The sequence below is a fragment of the Lepidochelys kempii genome, chromosome 17 (assembly GCF_965140285.1).
Source record: "Lepidochelys kempii isolate rLepKem1 chromosome 17, rLepKem1.hap1, whole genome shotgun sequence".
Lineage (NCBI taxonomy): Eukaryota > Metazoa > Chordata > Testudines > Cheloniidae > Lepidochelys > Lepidochelys kempii.
The window spans coordinates 24,750,463-24,772,637 of NC_136396.1; the positions used below are offsets into that span (position 1 = coordinate 24,750,463).

The 22,175-nt window shown below is 54.6% G+C and overlaps 1 protein-coding gene across 1 annotated transcript; it reads left to right on the plus strand.

Annotated features, from left to right (window-relative positions):
* Positions 1–450: 450 nt before the first annotated feature.
* VPS37D (VPS37D subunit of ESCRT-I) lies at positions 451–8,915 on the plus strand. Its single transcript, XM_073315564.1, has 4 exons — positions 451–620; positions 6,486–6,657; positions 6,950–7,032; positions 7,448–8,915. The coding sequence occupies exons 1-4, from the start codon at positions 492–494 to the stop codon at positions 7,952–7,954; spliced, it is 891 nt and encodes a 296-aa protein (XP_073171665.1). The 5' UTR covers positions 451–491; the 3' UTR covers positions 7,955–8,915.
* The last annotated feature ends 13,260 nt before the right edge of the window (positions 8,916–22,175 follow it).

Consider the following 22,175-nt stretch of genomic DNA (forward strand, 5'->3'; position numbering starts at 1 on the left):
TGAGTTCTCCACTCCACAACCTTAAACATGTCCCTTTAATGTCACAGAGCGAGAATGTCACAGAGCGAGACAGGCAGAGCCCTTCCATGGGGACAGCCCCAGGCACTGCCCCAGGCACTACCCTCACCGCCTGGCAGAGGGAAGGCAGGTGCACGCCGATCTGCCTAGGCCAGCCATAGAGCTCAGGAGTCCTGGGCCCTGCACCGGATCCCCGGCGCACGGTCCCATGGCCTCCCAGCAGCGGGGCTGAGCTGCCCTCCCTGAAGCCCTGGCAGGCCCGGGGCCGCTCCATGTATGAAGGGGGCGATGGCACCTGCTGCCCAGGCAGCACTGGGGAGCAAGCCCCCCGGTCCCGGCGCACAGGGACTCCTTGCTGCGCTCGCCCCAGCAGTGCCCGCCCACAGGGGCGCGGCCCCTTTAAGAGCCCCCGCGCCGCCCCCTAGCGGGCCGGCCGCAGCCCGCTCCCCGCGGACGGCTCGGGGCGGCGGGCGATGCACCGGGGCAGGCGCGTGCGGGCGGCGGAGCCCGGCTCCCCGGGGCTCAGCACCGCGCAGCTCCGCAGCCTGCTGCAGGACGAGCCGCAGCTGGAGCGCATCGTGCGGCTGAGCGGGAGCAGGAAGGTAGCGGGGCCGGCGGGGCCGGGGCTGCAGCGCGGGGCCGGGCACCGGATCTCCCCTCCACGGCTCCTTCTCTCCCCCCCTCCGCCCCCCGGATCTCCCCCCCCGTTCCTTCTCTCCCTCCTCCGCCCCTCCATCTCCCCGGATCCGTTCCCCGGAGCTCCCCTCCAGCTGCACCCCCCGCCCTCATTCCGTCTCCCGTCCCCCTCCATCCCCGCGTCTCCCCGGATCATCCCCCTCCTCGCGTCCCCCCCCTCCCCCTCCCGTTCCTTCCCTCGTCCCCCTCCATCCTTCCGTCTCCCTGGATCCTTTCCCTGGAGCTCCCCTCCAGCTGCACCCACCCCCCATCCTTCTCTTGTCCCCCTCCATCCCCCCAGTACTTCACCCCCGTCTCCTCGGGCTCCTTTCCCCGCCGTCCCCCTCCATCCTCCCCAGCTCCTCCACCCCCGCGCCCCGTCCCCCTCCAACCCTCTGGCTCCTTTCCTCCCATGCCCCATTGCCCTCCATCCTTCCTGGCTCCTTCTCCCCTGTCGACCAGCTTCTTCCCTCATCTCCCTCCAGCCCTCTGGGATCCTCCCCCGCACACCCTGTTCACCCCTCGATTTGTCCCCTGCTCCATCCCCTACATGCCCTGTCCCCTGGTAATTTCCTCCCAGCTGTCTACCCGTCCCACCCCGTGCCTTCCTCCATTCCCCCTGCATCCTGCCTTTCCCCACCCTCAGCCCCCCCTCTCCAGGGCTCCCCCTGCTGCGTCCCCCCATTCTCCACAGGCCATTTCTCCTCTCCCTAGCTCAGCTTGGCTACACTCTGGGGCTGCCCCGGCCTGTAGCTGCCCATGGGAAGGGGCGGGGATGCGCTGGGAGAGGTGGTCCCTTGCGGGGCTCAGATGCTGTGGGGATGAAGGTGAGATCATACCTGGCCGGCAGACAGGCAGGCACTGTGAGGGTCTGCAATGGGGGTCGGGGGCTAGGCTGAGCTCCCCAACATTCTGCCCATAAGGGTCAGCTGGGGGGACGTGGTGACAAGACTCATTTAATGTAAACGACACTCGTATTTCCCCGGCAGTCTCCTGGGCTGGTCCTGTGGCAAGGCCTGGTTGAGCCTCTCAAGGCACCGCTGGGGTGGGTCACGGCTGCGGGGACTCCCCTCTCCGAGCTTAGTGGGAGCAAACTACTCCCACTCAGCCCCTTGACTCATGCCTAGCTTGCGGGGGGTGGGATGGGGGGGGTACTGGGGCAGACTCCATCCTGTAAACTCACCCCCAGCTGCTCCTGTCCTCCCCTGGTCTGGGCGCGGGGGAGTCCGGGCAGGGGGGCTTTTTGTCTGTTCCCATTTGGCAGCTTAGAGGTGGCTTCCCAAATCTCTCACTTCCTCTGTCCCTGGGCCAGATTCTGGGCCATGCTTTCCTCCTCAGCCTCCTCCGAGAGCCGATCCCTCTGCCACCACTTAGCACTGCTGCTCTTGGTCTTGTGCCATAGAGAGTGCCAGCCTAGGGCAGCTGCCAGGAGGGAGGGAGGCAGACCACATGCAGCTGGCACTTCTGTGGGGAGAGTTGTCCTGCAAGGCTCAGAATCTGGCATCCCCGGGACCTGGGTTCTGAAGGAGAGGTAGGAGACCAACAGAGGGGAACACCAGCTTCATAGGTAGACTTACCCCCCATAATGACCACACTTACTGCCTCATATCTCTGTATTGGGCCCTGACTCTCTTCCTGGCATGGCTAGCCCAGATAGTGTTCTCAGTGAATAATATACCACTGAAATGCAGAAACCTGTATTCATGTTGCAAATGGAAACATGCTGAGGCCAAGAAATGCAGAAGTCTGCACTCTCAAACATCGTTGCTTCACCCATATTACACATAGGGAGTATTTTTGGTTTCTAGGTAGGCTGTTAAACATTTACTTCAAGCTGCACAGGATGTGCTGTGTGGGCTCCAAGACCCGTGACGCTTTCATTTCCTGTGTGCGCTGTGGTTTAATTTTCAGCATCGAAGGTATATCAATTAGGGTCTTTGCCTTTTGTTATTTAATTCATAATCAAAGACCAAGTAAAGTTTGTACGAAGATCAATATCACAGGAATTCTTGAATACATTCTATCTTCAGAGATAAGTCCTCAGGCAAGGACTTATCGAAGGATAACAAAAGGAAAAATCATTCGAAATTCATTTTAAAAAAATCTTCCATAAGTCTCAAAAAAGCCGTTGAATTTGCTCAAATTGATACAAGACTAATTGTTAAATAGAGATAGGATTAGTCAGTTGTCTCAGAAGGATCAAATAATAAAAAATGAACGGAGCTAATGGAACCCAGCAAGTTCTTCCCGTTGTCATACTCAGAAGACATGTAATGCGTTTGATCTTTGATTAATCCAAGCTTGGCAGGGAAGAGAAAGGAGGGCAAGAAATCAAAAGCAGCCTTAAGCAAAAATAGTTGTTTACGTCTAGTGTGGGTGGCTTTAGATATATTTGGAAAGATGTTTGCTTGTTATCATACATAATGTTTCCATCTTTTTCTTGACTAGACCATACTCTTTATCATAAAAAATGTGTAAATGTTACAGTAATAAGACAGTGAGAGAATAGTTTTGTGTAAAGGTTTCAGTGCAGAACCTTTATTGGATATCCTGAAAATCTTAGATAGCCAGAGGAGAGGATTACAGTGTAGCAAAGAATTTAATAACAGGGAGAGTTAAAGTTCCCCACCCAGATATCAAAGCCAAATCCAATATTCTTGCTACAGTCTTCTCGATTTGGTATATTCCAAGGTAGTGAGGAATTACCTTTAATGAAGACTCCAGTTAGTGTCTTGATACTCCCTGTGCTTCCATATCAACAAGGTCCTTCTCTGTCATTTGGAACTGAGTTTCAGTCTGGGAGATTTTACAGTGTAGACTTTGGCACCTAAAGATTTGCTAATTACTCGGTAGGAGTATGGGGAGCTGTTGGAATTGGTCTGAAGTCATTACTAGATACAGTAACTTGTTCCAAAGAGATGGACTTTCTATTAGCCACCCCAACTGCTCATAGTGCTGAAAAGCTAATGGAGGCCATGGTGAGGATTGGAGCTACTGAGGGAGCTTGCCTTGGGCTGGGTAATTGGGAAGGAAGAGTCACCATGGTCCAAAGATCTTCCCATCATCTCCAGCTAGACCAGCAAAATATCCAAAACTGTAGACCTGGGTCAGCATGGGAAAGAAGCCTAGGTGTGAAGGGAGAAAAGGGATCCCTCTCCTAAAGCCAGTGTTCCCCTCCAGAGGCCTGCTCGCCTTTTTTTTCTTTTTTTAAAATATATAGATCAATGTGAGGGTACTCCAGGGGTTTGCAAGTCATGTCTGGGGCTGCTGACCCTGCTGATCAGCTCCTCCCCCTCCCTCCCAGTGCCTTCTGCATGCCACGGAACAGCTGTTCAGTGCAGGGCACACTTGGAGGGGCTGGAAAGAGGAGGGGCAGGGGTAGAGCCTTGGGGGAGGGGTGGGGGAGGGCTGGGGCTGAGTGGGGGCCTTAGGGGTCCACAAAAAATTTAAATCAAAATGGGGGTCCTTGGTCTGCTAAAGTTTGAGAACTGCTGAGATAGATCATAGATTCCAAGGCCAGATGGGACCATTGTGACCAGCTCATTTGACCTCCTGTATTACAGAGGCCAGAGATGTGCCCCAAATAATTCCGGGTGCAGACCTGTTGTTAAATAGAGATTGGAGGTTTTTCTAATTGCCAGTGTTGGAGATCTCACCACGACCCTCAATACATTGTTCCAGCGGTTAATTAGCCTCTTTCCCAAAGCCAGTTTCCACCCCACCCCACACTGTGGTACGGTGGGGGCATCGCTTAAAACAACCCTAGATGAAGTGCTGTGCAGATCTTTCTGTCCAGGGCCAGCTCTAGGTTTTTTTTGCCACCCCAAGCTCCGAGAGCACAACTGCCCAAGCAAAAAAAACCAACCAACCAACCAACCAAAGAAGGATGACCGGAACGCCGCCCCTGGAATTATGCCACCCCAAGCACGTGCTTGCTTTGCTAGTGCCTAGAGCCGGTCCTGTTTCTGTCTGTCCTTTGTTGGCTTTCTGAGTCTAGCCACCAGCGTTGAATTGGCCAGAGTGTAGTGCCTTGAGGAATTACTGCCAAAGAAATTGTCCCCAGAAGGTGCTGACAGAATGCACTAGCAAATCCTCATGCCCATCCACAGCTTCTAGGACAGACAGGAAAAGTGATTCTTCACCCAATTCTCCCCCTGGCCCAGCTGAGTTAATTCCCAAGCTGCTACCAGCAACTGCATGGACGTGGCATGTCTGTTCCAAGGAGGGTTAGTGTCCAGCAGCCAAGCACCTATGTTTAATGTCCTTGCAGGTGGTACTAATACAATGTTAAGTCTGCAAGATCAGATATTCCAGCGCCAGAATATTCCCAAAGTTTGGGTTGTTTAGGAAATGTTAACTTGTCCCCATTACATCAGGGCTTGAAGAATCCCTAGGGCCCATGCTTGCAGCGAGTGGAATGTCTCCCTGGTGTGTTTGGAGGCCTGCACCATCTATTTCTGCAGAGTTTAAGCTTTCAGTAACTAACAAATGAAGATCCTTATGGTTGTGAAGAAAACCTTCCAAAGACAACCAGTGCAGGGCTGGTGACTGAGCCTGCAGTCAGCTCTAGTGGCTCTGCTGCTGCTCTGAGCTTTGCCAAGCAGTTGCAGATTAGTCCGTTGTGCAGTGGTTGTTCAGAACCATTTGGGCATCAGTGACCATAACCAGAACCGCATCAGTTTCACTCTGCTGCTGCTGCTTGGGAAAGCTACAGAGGCAGATGCTGGAGTTACTCAGGGTAGAGAAATGGGGGCTAGGAGTAGCAGCCGCCTCTCCACCCCTTGATACAGACAGTGCAGTGGAGACCAACCCGCCTTAACATCAGCCAGGAGGCTCTGAAGAGTCAAGGGGGACGAGACAAGAATCTTCTTTTACCTTCAAGCAGCTGAGGGGGAAGTGGGAATGCTTCAAATTAATCAGACACAATTTATCTGAGCCAGAGGATGACATGAAAAGTGAAGCCTCAGCATGGTCCGGGGCTGACATCCTGCTAGAAATCTCAGCACCAGCCACTGGGCTGCTGCCCAGGGCCTTTCCCCTTGACCCTGCAGGTAGATACTCTTTCCTCTTCTGACCACCAGAGCCCTGGCTAGTAGATAGCCAGTTCATTTGCCGGGCTATGCGCAGGAATGCTAATGCCACTAGGATTAATTGTGAAGGTTTATTAGGCTCTGACGTGCTGGGATATGTTCCTGGGGAATTGGGTCAGATTATTTTAGTCTTTCTCGGCCTGCTTTCCAGCATCTCTTCCCCAGGTCTGTCAGAAAGCAAACCTGTCTCAGTGGTTGGCTCGTGCCTGTCAGTGTGGGGAATACAGGTGTTAGCCTGTTAGCCCGCAGAGAAGCTGTCTGGCCCATTTAAGATGTGTGGAGTTTTTATGTAATTTCCCCCAGGCCAGTTGATGTGTGGGGCTCCTAGCTGTGTGGCTGGATTTTAATGCAGCTGCAGCCTCTTGCCAGGAACTCTTCCCCGACCTGTTGTTTCTGGGGAAGCTGGGGCGGAGGGAGCAGAATGGTACTGAGAGGCGGAGCTGGTAAAAGGTCTTATTTTGATGCGGAGCTGACTGCTCTGGACAGTGCTTTGGTTAACATCCTTTGTACTTGGCTGGCTGAGTGAATTGGGGGGCTCTCTGTGGAGGACTGAGCTGCGATGGGCTGGTCAGTGGGGCTAGCAGTGTGCTGAGGAGTGTTTTCCAGAGAGTGGGTTAGACCCTGCAGGGGGAGGTGGCAATGGAGTTGGGGGGTGGCTAGCTCTGCCTGGGGTGCAAGTTCTGAGCCAATATGTCCCTGTAGTTTCAGAGCTTGCAGCTGGAGCGGGAAATGTGCCTGGCTTCGAACTATGCCCTGGCCAAGGAAAACCTGTCCCTGCAGCCGCGGCTGGAGAACGGCAAAGCCTCACTGGCCATAAAGTACCAGGAGCTGCAGGAAACAAGGGCGGCATGTCAGGAAAAGCAGCAGCGAGTGGGTGAGTGGAGCCGCCCTGTGTCAGTGGGAACCGCTGTCCCCAGGCTCTGGTTCTGGGATGCAGCGGGGAAGCCGGCTCTGACCTGTCACTCCCTGGGTGGGCCCTGCTTTAATGGCCATTGAGGGAGGAGATTTTGGCTCAGCAAATGATGGCCCCGCAAGGGCAGGAGCATGGCTGGGCGATGGGGTCAGAGGCCTCTCCTTGGACTGGCCAGAGGGGGGTGGCTGGAGGCTCCGTTGCAGGGCCAGGTTCGTTTGTATGCCCCTGGCTGAAGCTGCTTTCCCCCCACCAGAGACCTGCCTGAGGAAGTGGAGCCCGCAGAGCATCCTGAGCCAACTCCAAGCCGCTGTGGATGCAGCCGAGGCAGAGTCGGAGGTGAGTTTGCAGGACCTGCTTTGCCATTGACCTCTCTGACTCTGGCACCTTGTAGCTACTCAGCTTCCCCACCCCCTCAGCCTCTGGGCCTCTGGGTCGGTCGCGATGGGAGCTGCATGGAGCTGGCCACCGAGCCATGTGTCACCTGCATCCTCTCGGAAGACTGCATGGGTGAAATCCTGACTCTGCTGAAGTCACTGTCAAAACCCCCATTGACTTCAGGATTTCACCCCCAGAGCATCCTCTCGTACGGCTGCCCCATCGGGTTTCTGGGGGTCCCCTGCTGCTCTGGATGGTTCCTGCCTGCTCTCTGGCTCAGTGTTGCTATCCATCTCCGGGGTCCTATGGGCCATCCCGGATTTGCATGTTCCTGCCCCCCACCCCAGGCTGATGTCCCATTCTCTGTGCCCCACAGGCGCAGGTGGAGAGGTTCCTGGGCCGGGAGCTGCCCCTGGATGCCTTCCTGGAATTCTTTCAGCAGAGCCGGATGCTGTCCCACCTCCGCAGGACACAAGTGGAGAAACTGGAGCAGCTCCTGCGGAAGGAGAAGCAGTCCAGGTGGCTCCCCACGTGCTGCGAGGGGCAGCGAGCCACCCCGCTGAGCCCAGCCCAAGCCCAAGTTGCCCTGGTGCAAAACGCAGCCTCTCCCAAGATGTTCCAGCTCCACTGTGGCTACACCCCTGCCCTGCTGGTCCCCTCTGATGCCATCATACCGTTCCCTGTGCCTGTTGCCCCTCCCAGCCGAAATCTACCTCCCCTGGCCTCTCGCTCAGGCCAGTCTCCAACATCTCACTCCAGCATCCCATGCCTGGGCTCCCCTCTGCGTCTGATTGGACACATCCCCCTGCTTAGCCCGCGGCCTTTCCGCGTGCAGCATGCGCACCCGTCTTACCCACAGAAGCAGGAGCCGCCCCACCGGTAGCTATTGGGGCAATGAGATGTCCTCAGACCCGAGTCCCTGACACACCAGCCGACCAGCACACATGAGCTTCCTGTGCTAGAGAATGAATGTGAACCGAACACAGCCTCCCCCAGCTGGGCGGCTCGAAGGCATTGTTCGCTCCCATCCCAGGTTCTCAAGAAGCCTCCAGGGTGCGCCGCTGTCTGCAGCGGTGACGTAATGAACTGCTCCCGATGCAGCTAGCAGTGGGGTCTGTGTGGCTGCCACGTGGCCAGAGGCAGGAGCGTCAGAGGCAGCCTGGCAGTGGTTAATTATAATAGGGGTTTCCCAAGAAGCCGGGTGCCAAGTTCTGGCAGGTGTTGCATGGGGGCGTCTGATTCTGCAGCAGCAGTGAGAGCAGCAGGCTAGGCGGAGTTGAGGCTGGGGCGAGGGGGGGTTGTCAGATGGCAGTGTCAGTGGGAGCGCAGCAGGTGTGTGGGGGGGGTACACAACATGAGGAGGTGGGAGGGGGGTTGCTGGCAGATTACGGGCACAGGGGGCAGGATCCCAGCTGCCCTGCATGGGTTGGAGGTGAATGCAGATGAGAGGAAGATACGGTGACAAGGAGGAGGGTCTGTGGGGCACAGAGGGGAATGCAGACCCAGGCCAGGGGCTATGAGGGTACGGTGAGCAGGATAAGAACAGGGCCATGTGGGCTGCAGAGGACTCGCAGAAGGAGGGCTCCTGCTGTCTCCCTCCCCTCCTGGATCTGCCAGCCTGTGGGACACAGTCTGTGTGTGTGTGCACACGTGTGTGAGGTGTGATGGTCAGGGGCAGGGGTGTGGGAGGCGAGGGGCAGGGCCAAAGAGGACAGGGCAGGGCCCCTGGTGCCACGCTGTATGGCACTAGGGCCTCCCAGGCAGCTACGTGGCAGTTTGTCAGGCTGCCCTGGGGAGCATGGGGCACAAAGATCATTTTCCAAATAAAGGCGCTTTCCAGTCTCTGCTCTTTGCTTGGGGCTTGTGCTGTGAGAGGAGGGGAATTTGCTCTGCCAGGAGGGTCACCGAGTGCCCTTCGCAGCAGGAGGGATCCCAGCACTGGGCCTTGAGGAGTAGGGGGCAGTGCGCTGTGCTGCAGGGAATAGGGGGCAGGTGGGGGACTGCACGCTGTGGGGAAGATGGGCGAGCGCTGTGCTGGGGAGGGGGCTGTTTAATCCTGGCTGGCATGGTGCTGTGCTTGAGGAAATGGAAGGGATAGGGAGGGTGAGGCTGTGCTGGGGGAAGGGGGCGGCTGCAGCAGGTTGCTCAACGGGGCACCAGGGCACAGCACTGGGGGAATGGCAGATGCGCTGGGATGTGAGAGGGGCTAATAGATGGGGTGAATCTTGAAAATCTCCATTGTCCCTGCTCCTCCCCCACCCATCTCTTCTCTGGCCCTGCTCTGGGAGCTGCACCCCTGTCCCCTGCGTGTCCCAGACCTTGCTGTGATACCCAGACTGCACTGACTCCCTGCTCAGTACAGCCCAGCAGCCTGCCGCCAGGGGAAGGCTAAACTGCCCATGGACAAGGGGGAGAGAGGTCGGTTTGTGGCCCTGTCTGTTGGAGGGATCTCAGGTTTCCCCTAATTGTGGTGCCTACAGGCCCTTCTCCCGGTGGCTCTGCCTCTCCTACCTTTCACTCAGTGAGTAATTATGGTAACCAGAGACAGCCCTCTCATCCCTGTGAGCCTCAGTGCATGGGAGGAGGGGAGAATACCTAGCCAGGAGCCTCCCACCCCTGCTACCGCTTGGCTGAGCTCCCTACCTCTTGTGGCCATTGAAGCCCTATGGTGGGTCTCACCAAGCAAGGGGCTTTTAACGGCAGTATCCTCCTGCCAACGTTACATCCCACTTATGCTTCCCCTGCCATTGGGGAAGGCATTGTTATCGCTTACTGCCCTGGCTGAGCCCCCCATGTGGACATTCAGCAGTTGGCTGTATTGGATCCCAACTTTGGATCCTTTGTGCTTGCAAGCCAACTGGAGCGGAGCAGTGCCCAGGCACTGGCTCTTGTCCTGGCCTCTTGGGCACATTGCCAGGGTGCAAACTCTATCTCTGGCACTGTGGGACCCCAGTCCAACTGCCCTCAGCTCTGAGAACCTGCCAAGCCTGTGTATGCTCTCTCCAGAGTCCATTCTCCATGGGTGCTTTGGGATATAATTTAACTCTTTGGGGACCATGTGACAGGTAAAGCAAAGAACACAGGTTTTACAAAGGAACTTCTTAGACGTGTGTACACACTTTACTCATAGACTGCACCACAGTGATGGAAAAACAGCAAACACCTGAGTGCAATTCCCTCCCTCTGGTGTCCTCAGCACTCCTTGGAGTCTTCTGGGTTCTGGTCAGTGTCCTGCAGGGAAGCCCTGGCAAGATTATGGGGAGGAACTCCAGTGATCAAGGGAAAAAGGGGAGAAATGAGCGTGGGTAACTGCTACAGGTCATTAGGACTGGAGAGCAGTGAGACTGAAAAAGCCCTTAGTTCTTAACGCACTGGGAATGAAAGATGATATACACATGTGAGATTTTATCTAAGCAAACAAATATAGCCCAACTTAGCCTAAAGATTCCAACCCAAGGAGAAGGTGCCCTAGCTCTGGTTTGTCTGACTCTGAGACTAAAAGGAAGGCTTGGAACCAGTGACCATGAGCTATATATCGGAAGAACCCAATGCACAGCTACAGACTAGGGACCGAATGGCTAGCCAGCAGTTCTGCGGAAAAGGACCTAGGGGTGACAGTGGACGAGAAGCTGGATATGAGTCAGCAGTGTGCCCTTGTTGCCAAGAAGGCCAATGGCATTTTGGGATGTATAAGTAGGGGCATAGCGAGCAGATCGAGGGATGTGATCGTTCCCCTCTATTCGACATTGGTGAGGCCTCATCTGGAGTACTGTGTCCAGTTTTGGGCCCCACACTACAAGAAGGATGTGGATAAATTGGAGAGAGTCCAGCGAAGGGCAACAAAAATGATTAGGGGTCTGGAACACATGAGTTATGAGGAGAGGCTGAGGGAGCTGGGATTGTTTAGCCTGCAGAAGAGAAGAATGAGAGGGGATTTGATAGCTGCTTTCAACTACCTGAAAGGGGGTTCCAAAGAGGATGGCTCTAGACTGTTCTCAATGGTAGCAGATGACAGAACGAGGAGTAATGGTCTCAAGTTGCAGTGGGGGAGGTTTAGATTGGATATTAGGAAAAACTTTTTCACTAAGAGGGTGGTGAAACACTGGAATGCGTTACCTACGGAGGTGGTAGAATCTCCTTCCTTAGAGGTTTTTAAGGTCAGGCTTGACAAAGCCCTGGCTGGGATGATTTAACTGGGAATTGGTCCTGCTTTGAGCAGGGGGTTGGACTAGATGACCTTCTGGGGTCCCTTCCAACCCTGATATTCTATGATTCTATGATTCTATTTGTGTACATTTTCATGAAGGAGAATTACAGATTTCAGGAAGCCAATTTTGGGGAATTACCTTGTGTAGCCAGAACTCCCATTGAAAATTCTCTGAGTGTGCAATGAAGGATTGGGGCCCTAATGAATAAGGAACAAAGGTGAGAAGGCTGGGAATCTTAATTAAAGGGTGACAGACTATGGCTCCTCTGAAATGGAAGAGTGCAAGAGGCGGGTGGTGACCAGTGTGGCTTCAGGAGAGGCTGCTCAGAAAGCTACAGATAGGAAGTGGATAAAGGATATGGATAAAGGAAATGGATAGAGCGGACAGAAATGCTCAGGGGCAGGACAGCAGAAATGTAAAGTGAATCTGTGATTCCAAAATGTGTTGCAAGACGTAAGAGATTTGACAGCTATTGCAGGGGGAAAGCCCAGCAGAGACAAGTAGGCCCATTAATAAATTAAGGGGCTGAAATGAATGAGGACAGGAATGACTGGAACAGACTTCAGCTCCTTTGTTTGGAAGCTGCCTGGCATATTTTGGGTGCTACCATAAATATAAATAATTGTAATAGTAAAATGATGGAACAGATAGAAAAAATCCAAGGCTGTGGCTAACGGGAGTGCAGTAGCTGTAGTATATTGCGGTTTTGTACAGGATCTGATGCTGTCTCACAAATGTCTACAGAATTAATACAACCTAGGCTTGGATAAGAACAGGGTCAAGTGGAGTGAAAACTGGTAGAATGAGCTTAAGCAAAAGGCAAAGACCAATGCACTGTATTAGCTATGGGGAAGTGTCTAGCAGGGGGCAGGATAAACTCCAGTCTTACTTGACCCCTTCCTTAATGGTCTGGATGTGGGCACTAAACAGCACATTCGTGCAACTGACAGATGGAAGTAAAATGAGAAGAGCTGGAAATGACAGTGAGGAGAGAAATAGAATACTGGATGGAGACCACATGGACAGGTAACTGCTCAATGAGAGTCAGCGTGGGAAAGTCTCAGCTAATAAGATCTGGGAGTAATAATGGGATCCCAGGATTCACCAGCAGCCTGCAATATCTTATGGCTCCGTCATGTCACTGATCAGGGGGAGGGAGAGCTCCGCCCTGCACAGCTCAGATTTGGTCACACTCTGTGGGTTTCTGGCCTGGCTCACACGAAGATGTGGGAAGATTGGAGACTGAGGGGCTGAAGGCAGCAGCTACAAGGGAAGGTGCAATAAGCTGTCTCCATGTGCAGCTGTATGGAGCTGGAGCAGGTACGGCTGTGGAGGTGCTTCATAACATGCTCCAGCTCTGTGATGGGCGTAATCCCCGAGGCAGGGCAGCAGTTGCTGAGGGTGTGGGTAGCACAAGAATTAAACCAACTTCCTGCCAGTGGCATCTGTGAGGCTGTGGAATGATCTCCCAGGGAGGGGGCACGACCCCATGCTTGGGACACGGAAGCTAGAGGGGAAGGTGCCCTTGTAGGTGGCCCGTAGAGGACAGCAGCCCAATCTCTGGCTGAACTAACAGGTATTCTCAATCATTACAGGCCCAGTCCGAAGAGTGCTGAGCCCCTGTGTCTCCCATTGTTTGAGGCTCTGGCCCCTCCGGACGGGGCGGCTACAGCAGAGCTGTAAACATTTGCTCCAAGCGGGGAAGGAGGCAGAGAGTGCTAAGCATAGCAGCATTTCAAACCAGACCCCTGGCGGGGACCTCAGTGCAATGGGAGTGAGCGGGAGAGGAGGGGCAGGCGGCTCCTCTCCAGTGTCAGTGAGGCTGTGGGGTTTTACTCAGACGCTGAGGTTAGCAGCACAAAGGGATCGTTCAGAGAGGGCCGGCTGGAGCAGGCATTCCCTCGCAGTCGCTCAGGTTAGACAGGGGCCGACTGTGCCGCTCGCTAGGGGAGTTAGCAGAGCTCCCTGACTCTCCGTGCTGGAGCTGCTGTGTGTGGGGAGGAAGGCCTGACGCACCTTTAGCCCAAACGACCCACCGCTGTGCTGGGAGCCCTACAGAGCCTGGTAAAGACACAAACAGCTGTCCGCTTTCCCAGATCAGATCAAATAGCCAGCAAGAGTGGAAATACAGCCCTAATCCATTGACCTCCCCCCTGCCCCTAGAGTCCCCAACCACCTGTTCCAGCCTGTGCCCAATTGCAGCGAAAGAAGGGGGAAGATGTGGGGCTGGCTCCATGCCCTGAAGGGTGACAGACAACGTGGTTTAGGCCTGGGGTGGCAGTGCACTGGGAGGAAGGCCCTGCCAGCCGCCCATCTCTATTATACCAACAGGGCTTCAGCTCGGATACCTCTGCTGATGGAGCTGTGGAGTGGGCCATAGGGAGAGAGGGGTCTCTTGGATAGGCAGGTCACAGACAGGCCCCTTAGGGCATTGTAGGTCAAAACCAACAGGCAGCCTGGAAACCAGTCTAATCTGAAGGTGACAAAGGCATCAAGGACAGTAGCAAAGTCTGCATTTGAAAGGAGCAGACAGCCCCAGTCATCCACAATTGGCTATGGCTGCTCCCTCATCTCCTAGCACTAATGCATCAGTTACGTCTTCTGCGAAAGGGCAAACAACGGGGGGGGGGGGGGGGGGCAGTGGATTGCACTGTAAGCGTCTCAGAGGAAGGCTGCAAGGGCTTGTTTCAAGATGGATGCTATTTCCCCCCCCGGGGGTCAGTGTTAGGCCAGACACTGGGTCTCCTGCACCCTTGCAAAACCTGTGTCCTCAGAGGTTACCAGCAAAGGGTAACAGTGGGGATCAGGCCAGCCTGGGCGAGTATTAACCGCTTGCACTCTTTACAGTAGAAATTCAGCCCTTTTCAGCCCTGCATTCCCAGTCTCTTCTGGGTCCAGCTCCATTTGGGGCCTGCTTAACTGATGAGCAGGGTTGCCTCTTTGAGGCTGCCCTAGGCTGGGTACAGAAGAGGGAGCTCGCTCTAACTCTGCTGGTTGCTCAGACCGTTTGCCCCTGTGATCACCAGGGCAGCACTCCTGGTTGTGCTTCACTCTCTCTAGCAGACAGCTGCAGGAGGAGGAGGCCTGAGACCTCTCCCATCCTCCCTGCTCCTTCCTCTCTCAGTGTGGATGTGGAGAGAAAGCCAGTGTTACTGGAAAGCTCCTCCGGGATGTGTACTGATTTAGATTTACAGACACACCCATTGAAAAGGAGTGACTGGCCCTTGACCCGTCCTAGGCACTGCCGGATCATTCTTTAAAATGCAGCCATGTAACAGACCCCTCCTGTATCATCGCAGGGCTCTGACAGAAACGTCACACTGCTTAGTGTCCTGTGGCCTGGAGAATTTTATCCAGCACTTTTACACAGAGGTTGCATTCAAGCTCCAAACAACATGGAGCACAAGAATTGCAGCCAGCCTGGGAATGGTAGGGTGAATAGTTATACTTGTGCAGCCGAAATGCATGAGCAGTCGCAGCAGCTGGTACATGCAAATGACATATCTGCCCATAGGCACAATGGTTGTGAATATGTGTGGGCAAATCACTCATGCTAAATTCTAAAACTCTGGTCCTACATTCTCCCAATGGCTATTTTGAACTATCCAGCTTTTAGTGGGTAGAATGAGTGCTCTGGGCTAATGCTTTTACCCCTGGCAAACCCACGGCAGGGAAGGAAGCCTGAAGGAGAAATGGCTTGCCCTTTCCAGAGAGCTCACTGGTGAAACTTCACCCTTCTGTACGTTGGTTCATTGACTGGGAGCGAAATCCCCTTGTGATGTTCTCACATTGGTGGTCCTTGCCCAGTTGCATGGATCAGTTAATCTTAGCAGGAGCGCAGGAAGAGAGGCAGCCATGCTACCTAACTCCGTGCAGAACCTGGGCTGAGGGATTTGCTGTTGTGAGAGCTGCAGATCACCTCTCCTCTCCAGTAGTTGTCTGGGCAGTTCCTGCCAGTGACTGGGATGGGCAGGTAACTCTGCATTGCTAGTGGCCGGGCTGCGTGTGCTGAGGAGGCCCTCCGTGGAATAAGTTGCTCATGTGTCATTCATGCTTATTAATGTTTCGGAGTCCAGGCCTCACTGCTGGGCACGTAAGCTCTCTGCGGATGCTGTAATGGCAATGAATGCCAGTGGGGTCCTGTCCTCATTTGTGGTCATTTTCCCTGAAGAACAATGGGTGAAGGCAGCTCTGACATGCTGCGCCAAACCCCTTGGTGGGGAGTGGCGTTCTGGGGGCTGGGAGCAGGATTTTGGCTCTGCGGCTGCATTAGCTGGGTTCTAGGGCTGGGTGAGATGTTACCCGTGGCTTTGGGGCCAGCCAGGCTAGTGATGGGTTGGCAGCAGTGAATTCCTGCTGCCCGGCTGGTGGCCGTCCAGCGACAGTAACAGGTGCCGCAGGCACGAGGGAGTCTGCTCAGCGGCCACTGGTACACGTGCCAGCCCGGAACCCAGCCACCACACCCCAGCTTGAGACATTCCCCTGGCCCAGTGCAGCTGACCCAGCACAAGGCGAACAGGAAACCTTGGGAGCATCGCTGCCTCCTCAGCCAGTGGTCACGGAGGAATAGCCAGCTCCTGGCTGCTGGCCTCACGCTCACATCAGAGGAAGGGTCAGGGCTCTCAAGTACATGGATGGCCTGGTGGTTGCCCAGGTGATGAGAACAGCATCCAGCTCACCATGGGCTGGGTAGGGGATCTGATTATTCCCAAGCTCGTGGCTCCTGGCCAGTATGCTGACACTGAATGTCCAGCACGTCGCCCTCAGCACTGGCTGCCTGGCAGGGTGATGCTAGATTCAGCGACCACAATCTGCTTGGATATCAATGTGCTGGGTCAAGCTGGCCACTGCCTGGGCTTGGTGCCCCAGGCTGCGGGCTTGGAACTGGCCTTTCACACACTTCGCTGGCGTAGCGAGCACAAAGGTGCAGCTGCCAGAGAAAAGTGGCTGCTGACAGCAGTGCGGTGCAGGCAACAGCACGAGCAGTCTGGACAGAGGTGTGTAAAGTGAGTCACCTGCACCTCTGTAGGTCCAGCACCTTACGCCTCCCCCCCAAGCCTGAACAGACCCCGCGTCCCTTTCGCTCACCAGTGTGACCCCGGATCTTTTCATTTTGGGGGATGTTTTGCAAATGCAGCAGAAGCTGGGTCCTGTCCGGAGATGCCCCTCCTGCGAGGTACACCAGCAGTGCCAGGCAGTTTGAAACGCCTCTGGGTTGTAACTGGCTGCCAATCTCCTGGCTGCTTAAAACTGACCAAGGCTGGCATGGGAGTAACACGCTGACTCAAAAAATACCATTTGCTGTGTTATTGTCCAGCTGGATTGAGGATTTCCAAGCTCCGACTCTTGAACCCTAATCAAAATTGCCTTGTCTTTTTGATCCAGTTGATGTTGCTTTTTAACTTGGTTTAAAAACTGGATTTAAATGCACATTAATTAATGTCATTAGCAGCTAATGGTGCAAAGAAGGCAGCATGATCCTGCAGTCAGGGCACTGAATGAATCTGGTCTGGTCTTGGCTCTGCCACTGACCTCTGGGTGACCTTGGGCAAGTCCCTTCTCCTCTCCTGGGAATCATTCTATAAGAGCTGCTCTAGTTCAACCAAGCTGTCCCACTTTGTGAGGGACTCGGGGCAGATTTGCTGGCCTCTCTGGGCAGGCAGACTTGATGACCAGGTGCTCCAGGAATCCCTGGTCTCCTACTGGCTCTGGCTGGATGATGTCGGGCTGGGTCAATCCACTAGACCCTGGTGCCTAGCCCAAGCCTAGAGTAGTTGTTTTAACTTTTTATTACCCAGTTCAGCCCCTTCTGCACAGGCCAGATAAACTCTACCACTGAGCTGAGACCAGAGGTTCCTTAGACAAGGATGACATCCCTGGCCACACACCTTGTGAGCATGATCACTAGAGTTGGGGGGTTATGAGGTAACCAGCCCCCTGGGGGGGATTTTCCTTCCAACCCCAGTACTTGGCTCATGCCCTGAGCCAGAGAGTTTCGGTCCCTTCCTAGCTCTTGTTTGGGTTTGAGTATTTACTGTTTTAAATGTATAGGCTTGTTCTCCATAGAACTCTCCAATCCCTTCTTGAACCTGCTGTGCTCTTGGCCTCAGTAAGATCTTGTGGCAGTGAGTTCCTCGGGTTAACTGTATCTGAAAATGGTATTTCCCTGTATACATTCTGAATTTGCCACCTTTCAGTGTCAGTGACGGTCCCCTGCCAGTTCTAGGGGGAAGCTGTCCTAGCAGCTCTCAGGGATGCACGCAGCCAGAGCTCTGATCATGACGCTCGTATCCTTGCAATGCTGAAGGAAGAGGCAAAGTTTAGTATAGAGGGTAGGCCCCTAGCAGGATGCAAGTGAGGGAGGCAGGCAGATCTGTTAAGGAGAGGGTGTAGATTGGAACAGAGACCAAGAGCTGGAGCAATTCCTGGGAACCCAGCCCTGTCTCAGCAAGTCACATGCCAGAGGGATGTGCTTGGGGTCTCTCCAGCTGCCAGATCTACGGGTTGGAGACACACACTAAGGGAACTGATGGGCAGGATTCCCTGGGAGAATAACATTGGGAGGGGTGGGGGGTGGGAGGGGGAGAAAGGAGTCCAGGAGAGCTGGCTGTATTTTAAAGAATCCTTATCGAGGTTACAGGAATGAACCATCCCGATGTGTAGAAAGAATAGTATAGTAAATATGGCAGGTGACTAGCTTGGCTTCACAGTGTAATCCTTGCTGATCTTAAACACAAAAAAGAAGCTTACAAGAAGTGCAAGATTAGACAAATGACCAGCGAGGAATATAAAAATATTGCTCGGGCATGCAGGAGTGAAATCAAGAAGGTCAAATCACACCTGGAGTTGCAGCTAGCAAGAGATGTTAAGAGTAACAAGAAGGGTTTCTACAGGTATGTTAGCAACAAGAAGAAGGTCAGGGAAAGTGTGGGCCCCTTACTGAAGGAGGGAGGCAACCTACTGACAGAGGATGTGGAAAAAGCTAATGTACTCAATGCTTTTTTTGCCTCTGTCTTCACGAACAAGGTTAGCTCCCAGACTATTGCACTGGGCAGCACAGCATGGGGAGGAGGTGACCAGCCCTCTGTGGAGAAAGAAGTGGTTTGGGACTATTTAGAAAAGCTGGACGAGCACAAGTCCATGAGGCCGGATGCGCTGCATCCGAAAGTGCTAAAGGAGTTGGCGGATGTGATTGCAGAGCCATTGGCCATTATCTTTGAAAACTCATGGCGATCGGGGGAGGTCCCGGACAACTGGAAAAAGGCTAATGTAGTGCCCATCTTTAAAGAAGGGAAGAAGGAGGCTCCGGGGAACTACAGGCCAGTCAGCCTCACCTCAGTCCCTGGAAAAATCATGGAGCAGGTCCTCAGGGAATCAATTCTGAAGCACTTAGAGGAGAGGAAAGTGATCAGGAACAGTCAGCATGGATTCACCAACGGCAAGTCATGCCTGACTAACCTAATTGCCTTCTATGACGAGATAAATGGCTCTGTGGATGAGGGGAAAGCAGTGGACGTGTTATTCCCTGACTTTAGCAAAGCTTTTGTTACCGTCTTCCACAGTATTCTTGCCAGTAAGTTAAAGAAGTATGGGCTGGATGAATGAACTATAAGGTGGATAGAAAGCTGGCTAGATTGTCGGGCTCAACGGGTAGTGATCAAATGGCTCCATGTCTAGTTGGCAGCCGGTATCAAGTGCAGTGCCCCAAGGGTCGGTCCTTGGGCCGGTTTTGTTCAATATCTTCATTAACGATCTGGAGGATGGTGTGGATTGCACCCTCAGCAAGTTTGCAGATGACACTAAACTGGGAGGAGAGGTGGATACGCTGGAGGGTAGGGATAGGACACAGAGGGACCTAGACAAATGAGAGGATTGGGCCAAAAAAAATCTGATGAGGTTCAACAAGGACAAGTGCAGAGTTCTGCATTTAGGGAGGAAGAATCCCTACAGACTAGGGACCGAATGGCTCGGCAGCAGTTCTGCAGAAAAGGACCTAGGGGTTACAGTGGACGAGAAGCTGGATATGAGTCAACAGTGTGCCCTTGTTGCCAAGAAGGCTAACGGCATTTTGGGATGTTTAAGTAGGGGCATTGCCAGCAGATCGAGGGATGTGATCGTTCCCCTCTATTCAACATTGGTGAGGCCTCATCTGGAGTACTGTGTCCAATTTTGGGACCCACACTACAAGAAGGATGTGGAAAAATTGGAAAATGTACAGCGGAGGGCAACAAAAATGATTAGGGGACTGGAACACATGACTTATGAGGAGAGGCTGAGGGAACTGGGATTGTTTAGTCTACAGAAGAGAAGAATGAGGGGGGATTTGATAGCTGCTTTCAACTACCTGAAAGGGGGTTCCTAAGAGGATGGATCTAGACTGTTCTCAGTGATAGCTGATGACAGAACAAGGAGGAATCATCTCCAGTTGCAGTGGGGGAGGTTTAGGTTGGATATTAGGAAAAACTTTTTCACTAGGAGGGTGGTGAAACACTGGAATGTGTTACCTAGGGAGGTGGTGGAATCTCCTTCCTTAGACGTTTTTAAGGTCAGGCTTGACAAAGCCCTGGCTGGGATGATTTAGTTGGGGATCGGTCCTGCTTTGAGCAGGGGGTTGGACTAGATGACCTCCTGAGGTCCCTTCCAACCCTGATATTCTATGTTTCTATATAAAGGGGGTGCGAGTACTGCAGGGACTGCGGAGGTTGGTCTCTGTGGCACTCTGCACAGTGGGCATTTGCTTCTCTTTGGGGGACTAGAGTAAGCTGAGCCCTGTGGGGAGGGTTTGGGTTGCTCTGAAAGTGGAGCCTGGTTGGGCGTGATCCTGCATTCATTTAATTGGCGCTCCCTCCATCCATCCTCCATCTGTCATGCTGCGCCCCGGGGGCCAGGCTGAGCAGCTGCTGCCAGCTGGTGTGCAGCCAAGACCACCGGGGAGGGGCAGCCCAGGGAGCACAGCAATCCCGCCCTGGGCTCTTAGTCGTCTTTGCCCTCCCCACAGTCTGTGACTCTTTCTGGGGCCGTTTCTTGGTGTGCAGCCGGGGTCCTGGCAGTGAGGGCTGGGCAGGCCCCGGCTCCTAATCCAGCCCTGGTCTAACTTCACCAGCAATTCTCCAAGAAACATCCTGCACTAAGCTGCAGGTGTCCCCTTCCCCCAAGCCCCAGTACTCCCACTGCGTGCAGGCAAACCTTGGGTGGCCAGGATGGGTGCCAAAGGATCCAGGCTGGGCCTGGCAGGCTGCGTGCCTGGGTGTGGGAGAACCCACAATGCCAGGGAAGGTGAGTTGTGCTGCACCCCTGGAGGGGTACCTGGGGGTGGCAGGCCCCACATGTCCAAGAGGCTGAGCTGCCAGGCGGGCAGGGGGTGCACTAGGGTGATGGGGGTGGAGAGCTGGGGCTGGGGCCCACCACAGGCAGCAGGTTAATAGGGAACGGCATTAACAGAGGTGTCGCTGCAGGGGGTTCCTGCCTACGTGAGACGATCCAGCCCTGCAGCCCGTGTGCCTTTCCAGCCACGCATGGCCAGCTCCAGGGAGCTCATAGGCTGTGGCCAGGCACCTCCAGGAGTCAGGGAAGCAGACTGTCATGGGGGTGGGCTGCTAGGAACAGGTACAGATAGGAATGCCCCTTGGCAATCGGAGATTGGACAAGGCAGAGAGTTGAGAGAAGTGCTGGGGTGAGCCTAGCACAGCAGGATGGGGGCATAGGACTGCTGTCTAGACCCTCCTCAGCTCGGGGTATTAGCTGCCCCACTGAGTGACCCCCTCCCATGTGCTCCCTGGCTCTTGTACAGAGCTTTCTGAGGCACTGCCCCCATGCTTCCCCATCTCCAGGGCTTAGGTGCCCATCCATCCCAGTTCGGCTGGGACACGCCCTTTCTAAGCCCCATCCCAGATGGCCCAACTGTTTTGGCAAAACTGACAAAAGGAGAGGAATGTTTTAGGAGATGGGGGAGCAGCAATAGGCGCTGGGTGGTGGGGCTGGCTTGGGGGTCAACCCCAGCCCTGGGCAGCAGGGCTTGGCAGATGCGGTGTCCCCCTATCACCACCCTGCCGGGACTGCTGTTGCCTTGGGCTATGCCTGGGGCCGAGCTGGGGCTGTTCTGAACCCAGCACCCAGCCGCTGCAAAATGGGGTGGGGGAGGGGAGCGTGGTCACAGCCCATAGCCCTGCCCAGCAGCAGGCTGGCTTCCCTCAGCCCTGCCCCTTCCAGCCTCCTCCCACCTAGCTGGCCCCAGACTCAAGCCCTGTCCCAAGGGCAGAAACCTGCATCCCCGCACCAGCAAAAAGGTTTAACCCTTCCCCTGCCAAGCAATAGTGGAGCTCCATCCAGCTTGCCCCTACAGATAAGCAGGTGCCTTGAATTCAGTGCCCTGCTCCCTGGGCAGGACAAGCAGCCTGAGGCGGCTGAGTGCTGCCCCTGCACAGATCCCTGCGTTGGCCTTTGCAGAGAGCCATTCCCTGCATCTCCTGCATTATTGATAAGCCAGCATGCTACAGCACCTGGCCCCTGCAGAGCCAGTAGGGGAGGGGGAGGGGGAGGGGGAGGGCGCCGAACCCTCCTTCCCGCCCCCTTCCCCTGGGGTCACAGCAAGGTCACCGCGAGAGGAACAGCAGCTGTCAGCATAAAGCAAACCCCCCCTCTGCTCCTACCCTGACTGCACACTCCACGAAGGGCCGAGCTGGGGGAAATGCGCTGGAACCTGGACAGCCCTTTGCTCGCCCTTCAAGCCATCCCATAATAATCCTCTGCCCCTCTACCACACGCTCTGGGAGCTCAGAGCCCCTTCCCAGCAACAACCCCTAGGAGGCAGGCAGCTCGTGCTAGCTGCATGTTACAGATGGGGAAACTGAGGCACAGAGCATAAGAAACCCATCTGTCACACTGGCAGTCCCTGAG

Coding starts and splice junctions, on each gene's coding strand:
- VPS37D (XM_073315564.1), top strand. CDS start 492: ATGCACCGGGGCAGGCGCGTGCGGGCGGCGGAGCCCGGCTCCCCGGGG. Junction 621..6,485: donor GGCTGAGCGGGAGCAGGAAG/GTAGCGGGGCCG, acceptor ATGTCCCTGTAG/TTTCAGAGCTTGCAGCTGGA. Junction 7,033..7,447: donor CAGCCGAGGCAGAGTCGGAG/GTGAGTTTGCAG, acceptor TGTGCCCCACAG/GCGCAGGTGGAGAGGTTCCT.